The sequence below is a fragment of the Lolium rigidum genome, chromosome 2, assembly GCF_022539505.1.
Source record: "Lolium rigidum isolate FL_2022 chromosome 2, APGP_CSIRO_Lrig_0.1, whole genome shotgun sequence".
Classification (NCBI taxonomy): Eukaryota; Viridiplantae; Streptophyta; class Magnoliopsida; order Poales; family Poaceae; genus Lolium; species Lolium rigidum.
This window is the reverse complement of record NC_061509.1, coordinates 30,419,423-30,426,703: the sequence shown is the minus strand read 5'-3', so window position 1 is coordinate 30,426,703 and position 7,281 is coordinate 30,419,423. Positions and strand designations below refer to the sequence as shown.

The following is a 7,281-nucleotide window of genomic DNA, read 5'->3' as shown; positions in this document are numbered from 1 at the left end:
CATGCCACATGCATTGCATTGCATTGCATGGTGCACTGGATACTCAAACTTGATTGGATGTCCGGGCACGAGGTGCTGACTCATCAGTGTCGGGGAGGGATTCCTCTCGACTCACTGAACAGGAGTCAATCACCAGCCCAGCAGCAGGTTCCAGAGAGATCGATCGAATCAGTGGGGGAGGACGTACTGGCCCTACTGCATTCATCATTCTGCTTTCAGTTACTAGCTTCAGCTTAATCAGTCAGAAGAAAACAAGACGAATGGATAGAAGGATCGAAGGAGGTGTACGCGTGTTAGTATGTATGCTGCGTATGGTCACTCTCCAAGCTAAGCTAGCATCCATGGGTAATCTTATTAAGAGGTTGGGCGCAGCAGTATCAGGCATCAGTGAAGTTCAATAGTGGAGACCAAGAGATTTCTATGGATGGCCAGTAACGTTCAATCATGTCATCGGACACGTTGGATTTTGAGTCGATCCACAAACTCTTGGCTATGGTTGTGTCCACGTGTACCTAAGTTGCTCCACCTGGCGGACGTGTGCCACATCCGCCCGTGTGCTCACCTGACACGTTGTGGACAGGTGAACACGACTCGCATGTCGGCAGAACAATGTGCATCGAACCTGCACTGTCGAGCTATGGAGCTTCAACTAGTTGGTCGATGATTGATCGGCGGCATATCAGTATAACCTGTGGCGACACATCAACGACATGTGGGACGAGGAATTGTGTGACATGTGGTAGTAATCGAGAGAATGTGAGTAGCTTGACATGGGCCAATCCTTGATACGATGTAAGTACTACAGTCTATTGCAGATACATCAACATCATCAAGTACAATAATGAGGAGGTATGGGCTTGGATCGAATTTGTTCAAGCCATCAAAAATTCTAGGATCCATCCAGGGAAGCAACCTCCTAGTCATGCCCATATCCAAGTGTCACGCCATTCGTTTTGTGCCACATCAGCTGCTCACTTTCTCGCTTTGTTGTGGACACGTCCATCAACATTGCAAGGACGAAATTTTGGGGTAAATGATGTCTACATGGTTCGATGCTGACATGGAAGCTTGTGACAAGTGGCGAAGATTTGTGCGACTACTAGCAAGAGACTTCTATGGATGGTAGTTACGTCTAATCATGTCATCCTGCCTCGTTGGATTTTGAGTCGACCCAACTCTTGGCTATGGTTGCGTCGACGTCTACGTAGGTAGCTCCACCTGGCCAACGGTTGCCACGTCAGCCCTTGATGCTCACCTGACACATTGTGCACGGGTGACCATGACTCGTGTGCACTGAACCTGCAATATTGATACGCTATCTCGACACTATGGAGCTCCGACTAGTTGACCGATTGCTCGATCGGCGGCATATCAACATAACCATAAACTGTAGTGACACTGAACGACATGTCGGACGAGTTAGTGTGTGACATGTGGCAATAATTAAGAGAATGCGAGTAACTAGCATGCTCGCTTAGCTCTTGCGATGGATCATTTCAACGCGTGATTATACTAGCAGCACACCACGAGCGATGCTGGCCAGTGACCACCTCCGTACTTTTACTTCTTCACTGCCAGCTTGCCCCCACACCAGCATAGATACACCACAATGAAGGAAGTAGCTCAACGTCGCCACTTCTTATGTCTTTTCATCTGCATTTTTCCTTTTCTGGTGCAATTCAAAGTCTGGTTATCAACCTACTTGTGGTACCCAATTCATCGTGGATCAACCACAAATACAACGTCTATGTATTCTTAGTTGTCAGCACAATTGGTCTTTTCTCGAGAGGCGACGTGGTGATTTTTTTCCGATCTAGCTAAGCGATGGTAGTCGTTGTTGTATAGTTATACGTCAATGTCGGTGTATAGAAACAGAATAAAGGTTCAGGTTAAACTTTCACCAACATCAAATTACTCCGTTCGTTCGACAGTAGCATGAGCGTCGAGTGATAGGTCCAACACACACGCCACATGCATTCCAGGGATGCATGATGCATGCGTGAGTGTCACTATCCTTGCTATGGTGTCGATGCTACATTCTATTGCAGGTACATCAACATCATCAAGTACAATAATGCGCGGTAGGTACTTGGATTCGACTTGATTCAAGCCATCCAAAGTTTAAAGACCCATCCACTGAAGCAAACTCCTGGTCATGGCCATATCCAATTGTTCCGCCATCTAGTTTGTGCCACATTAGTTCTTATTTTTATCGTGGACACATCGATCAACATTGTAAGGTTGGAAATGTGGCCTAAATGACTGTTCAATATTGACATGGCAGCCTATGGCAGGTGGCAAAGATTGGTGCAACTACTAGCAATGACTTGGAAGGTACGTGTGACGGCCGAGTCTAGTACAACCACCTATCGCCATAGTGAAGTCGGCCACGGAAAATGGACAGTGAGGTTCCAACCTCGAAGCTCTGATGCTTTAATGATTACTTGGTCGATGATGACATGGCAACATGACAGGTGGCAACAACTTATGCTATGAAGTAATGATTCGGGAACAAGTTTACCATAGGGCTGAACTGGTAGACCTGATCAACTCTACCGCACTTAGCTCCACTTGTCATGCTTCTATGGGTTTGTGTGAATCTACGCGTAGTGTGTCCTAGAAAGATACCAGTAACTCGGCCGGATTAAGATACATGTTCATACACTCTATATGAGTCTTGCCTTCATGGTGAAGTACAATTTATCTTTTTTTTTCGGACATCATCCTCTGACCAACCAACCGCAAGCAAGCAAACTAGCTAGGCTGCAATAATGCAGCAGCCAGCTGACGTGGCAACTATTTAGTTGTTGTCTTTCGCAAAACAAAATCAGTTGTTGTCTAACCGATACGATGTGTTCATCAACGCCACATGCACACAATCTGATTCTATCTACTTAAGAGCTTAGGGCGTGTACAGCCGGACGCTTTCAATCGCTAGGCTGAATTTCGTGGCCATTAGTCCTCAATCTCGTTTGATCCTAGGATTTTGTGGAGCGTCGAGCAAAGTTATACATCGGAGGCTATTCGTTTTTTCTCCGCACTCACCTGTTTGATAAAAAATAGCGACTGAAATAAGCGTTGCATTGGTTAATTATCCGATTTTTGTGGCATTTTTGTCATCTAATTACTCACCTAAGCGGCTGCCATTGTCCATGTCCTTAGGTGTCACCTAATCACTCTATTTTTTTGCGGGATGATGATCACTCTTGTTTTGTTTCTTTACTTTTGTATGGTCTTCCAAAGATGGTTGAATATAAATGGCATGTTGTCCCTTGACTGATTTCGAGCAAACAATCCATTGATTTGAATTCATCAAAACGCTCTGGGCACTTTTTTCCCAGTCTAAACATGGCAGTCTATTCCGGCCTGTGTTTCGCCTCGCTCACGTCTTTTGTTTTGTTTTGGGTGGTGCCTGCGGGGATGCACGTTCGCCTTGGCTCGATCCAGGATCCAGGCTCCCTCGATCACTGTTCAGCACGTATGCATGCAACATGGGCTATCACCAAAAAAATATGTACATCTTCGATTTACAATGAAGCCATCTCGGCCTGGTTCTGGTTGTAGGAGGAGTCCATTTCATGGACGACGAGACTGGTAGTGGTGACCCGGGCACCGGTGGCGTTGTTGAAGAGGTACACCCCGGCGTTGGCATAGATGGCCTCGGTCGGGTAAACTCGTGAAGTCACCGCCGACCTCCCGCCCTGCGCGAAGCTCTCAACGATGGAGTGGTCCACCAGAACCCTAACAGACAGAGCCTCTCCGTCGAGCACCGGCACGACGTTGCCGACGACCCTCTTGACAATGTCGTTGGCACGGGATGACCGTGACTCGTCATGGCAGAAGTGCGTGCGCAGACTGCCATCGAGGCCCCTCGCGACGTAGAAGTAGACGGCGGTCTGCTCCGTGTCCCCGCCATGGCGCCTGGCATCGGCTAGCACGAGCAGGCCGAAGGGACCGAGCGCGCCTCGGCCCGCCGCACCACCGCTGGTGCTGCAGTTGTAGCCAACGTCGGCCTCCTTCGCGGCGGCGACATCGAGCGGGTCCAGGCGGAAGGAAGCCTCGATGTCGAGCTGTGTGGCCCGGTGGAGGCTGAGAGGGAAGACGGTGCCATGCTCGACGATGATGCTGCCGAGGTTGGTGGAGTTCGTACGGAGCGTCTCCACCTCGACCACCGGCCACTGGATAAGGTTGCTGCCCGTCTTGGTATCCAGCACCACCGTGCGAGGGATCGACTTCAACAACAGAAAACATCGAGCATTAGTAATTGACACTAATTAATTAATCTCAGCTCTTGTTAATCTTGTTTGTGTGGTCGCATGATTGTTTGCCCTTGAAGAATCTTCTTGGTGTCAGCAGACAAGGCATCCCTTTTTCTTATATAATCCAAGTTTGGTTGGTACTAGGAAAAGTTAATTGGTATTTTGTTTGGTGGTACTACCAGATTGCCAATTCTTGAATTGCACATTGACACTAGACCACATGGGTTGGCACTAATGGCACATGACTCATGGGCATGCAAGATTTTGTTTTCCAGGGCACACACTAACATGCGGGGAAGGTATATACAGTATTCGATATCCAAATAATCCAAATAATAAGCAGTAGCAATAGACCCTATTTAACTGGATCAAACAGGGTTGTGATGCTTTTTATTCCATCTTTCAATCAACAGTTTTAATTCGTTGAAGAATCCTCTTGGTATCATCATTGTGACAGCAAAAGGATCATACTAACGGAAGGCAATAGACCCCCTTTTCCTGTGTAATCCCAGTTTGATTTGTGCCAGAACAAGTAGGTTGTACTATTATTCAGTTAGGTACGTGGATCAGATTACCAATCTTGCATGCCACTAGGCCACATGGGTATGAAGAGTTTGTTTGTACGACACAGCTGCATTGGCGTCCTGCAGTCAAGGTATCTCAACAGTGGCTGGATTGTACACTGGATGAAGCTAAAGGAACTTTCTAACCACATGACAGCATCATTGATTCAGCTGCCATAATCTATGATTCATCACAAGTGGCTGCTACTTATTTTGCATGCATGAGCACGGCCCACCGGTACCATACTGTCTTTGGAACCCAACAATAGTTCTAATAATGCAAATTACTAACAAAGCAACATTTTCTAAGAGCTAATGGAGGTTAATTAATTAACTTTGCCATGTTGTAGAAGAAGATGAAATGTTCAAGTACCTGTAGGGAAGCCCATCCCTTGGCCACGTCGGCGCGCTCAGAGTCGGTCTCGCCGACCCATCCCCATAGCACACGCCTCTTCTTGGCCGGGTCATAGAAGGTCTTGGATGCGTAGAACTTTCCCCAGTCGTACCTCAGCCCGATGCCGACATCGGCTTCGGCATCTAGCGGCGTCCACTTGTTTGTCGCCGCGTCGTATCTCCCTAGCGCATAGTAATCGTGTCGATCGTCATCCGAACTCTCCTTCATGACATGCAAAACTTCTCCGCCGCCGTTTGATGCCGCCGCGACGGCATCTGTCATGTCAATGCCCCTCGCGCCGCCAACCGGGTACAAATCGATGCACTCCCACATCCCCGTCGCCGGCACCCGGTGCAACAATCCAGGGATGAGCTCAAAATCAATGAAGTTCTTGGTCTTGTAGGTCATGGCCATGCCGGCGTGGCGGTTGTCCTTGGACCCGATGACGATCCGCCACATTCCATCGGAGCCATCGTACCACGCAGTGGTCGGGTCCCGGAAGTCCTTCTCCCCGACGTGCGGAGGCGGGTACAGCACCGGGTTGCCCTCATACTTGGTCCAGTTGGTGAGCAGCGGGTCGGAGGGGTCGGAGGGGAAGGCGAGGCACTGGACCTGCACGGAGGCGTTGGTGGAGCCCGTGTAGAGCATGACGATGCGGCCGTCGGGGAGCACGGTGGCGGAGCCTGACCATGCGCCGTTGATGTCGTACCACTGGTCGGGGAACATGGCGATGGGGAGGTGGCGCCACTGGAGCATGTCCCGGGACACGGCATGGCCCCACGCGATCTTGTTGCCCCAGATTGCGCCCTCCGGGTTGTACTGGTAGAAGAGGTGGTACCACCCCTTGTAGTAGACCGGACCTGCATTTTTGCAATTTCAGTTTGCATTTAGATTCATCCGTTGTAATGGGAATCTTGTTGTAAGTTGTAACTGAATCGTGGGAAGCGTTGGAACATCTGAAGAGATTGTTGCTTGCATGCTTGCTTGCAGGAGATTAATGGTGGTTACCGTTGGGGTCGTTCATCCAGTTCTTCTCGGGCTGGAAGTGGAAGCCGGTGCGCTGCCACTGGAGCATCGCATTGCTCCACGGGAACGCGTTGCTGCCGGCTTCTGCGCCCAGCATGCCGCCGCTCTCGCTGGCGGCCCCGGACGTCTTCTCCGACACGCCTGACTCAGGCCCTCTGCTACGGCTGACGTCCATGACTTCCATCGGGTGGTTGGGCATGACGACGCCCCCGGCAGGCAGCTCGCCAACGAGCCTGACGCCAGCCAGCGCGGCGACGGCAAGGAGCGCGGCGGCCAACGTCAACAGCAACGCTGCGAACAGAGGCCCGGTCCGGCGACCGCGCCCAACCACCGCTGCCTCGGCGTCCTCCGGCAGGGCCGCATACGAGTAGGGCATCGAGACGCCATCTCTTGCCTCCATTGGCATAGAATCTATGGATCGAGATCGAACTAGGAAGAATGCTTCGGTCGACTAGTGCGAGGGAGGGATTAGACAAGCAAAGAAGCTGCGTCTGTGCGTGTTTGCCGAGGAGTCCTTCCTCCCGGTGGCATTTATAGTCTCCAGTCTCCACCCGTTGCGTTAGCAGCCTACCTGGCGCGGCCCCATTGGCCGGCGGCGTAGGTGCAGTGAGCGAGTGCTAATCATCATCAATCCTGGCCATGTTATCCAGCTCGATGGTTTGGAGAAGAGGAAGATGCATCATGGCCCCATGGAACAACAGAGGTTGTCGCACTCTTTGTTGTGGGAGAGATTAGATTGGATAGGATTAGAAGATTAGGTTAAACCGTTAATTAGTAATTGGATGAGGCTGGATTAGCCTGTGTTTGTGTTGGATATACATCTAAGTACGATTTGGGTTAGCGAAACCTCTTTGCTTTTTTTTTGAGGGAAAAAACCTCTTTGCTTTTTTTTTTTTGATGTAAAAAACCTCTTTGCTTTGTGAAGCCTCTAGACTTGTAATGTAAATCCATGCAAAAAAAAGATTTATAATGTAAATCTTTTCAACCGTAATTAAGGATGGATCGTCCTAGATTCCTTCGTAAGTTTGTTAATCCAGGT

At 49.6% G+C, this 7,281-nt stretch overlaps 1 protein-coding gene across 1 annotated transcript; it reads right to left on the bottom strand.

Moving 5' to 3' along the window:
* Nucleotides 1-3,277: 3,277 nt before the first annotated feature.
* LOC124691501 (sucrose:sucrose 1-fructosyltransferase-like) lies at nucleotides 3,278-7,024 on the bottom strand. The gene is made up of 3 exons (XM_047224778.1): nucleotides 6,225-7,024; nucleotides 5,196-6,076; nucleotides 3,278-4,232 (listed from the first exon to the last, which is right to left on the bottom strand). Exons 1-3 carry the CDS (start codon nucleotides 6,646-6,648, stop codon nucleotides 3,528-3,530), a joined length of 2,010 nt encoding a protein of 669 aa, XP_047080734.1. The 5' UTR covers nucleotides 6,649-7,024; the 3' UTR covers nucleotides 3,278-3,527.
* Nucleotides 7,025-7,281: the final 257 nt, after the last annotated feature.

Excerpts from the sequence above, each read along its gene's own strand:
- LOC124691501 (XM_047224778.1), bottom strand. The coding sequence starts at position 6,648 with ATGCCAATGGAGGCAAGAGATGGCGTCTCGATGCCCTACTCGTATGCG. Across the intron at positions 6,077-6,224 it reads CTGGATGAACGACCCCAACG|GTCCGGTCTACTACAAGGGG; the intron begins GTAACCACCATT and ends GCAAAAATGCAG. Across the intron at positions 4,233-5,195 it reads AGGGATGGGCTTCCCTACAG|TCGATCCCTCGCACGGTGGT; the intron begins GTACTTGAACAT and ends CTGTTGTTGAAG.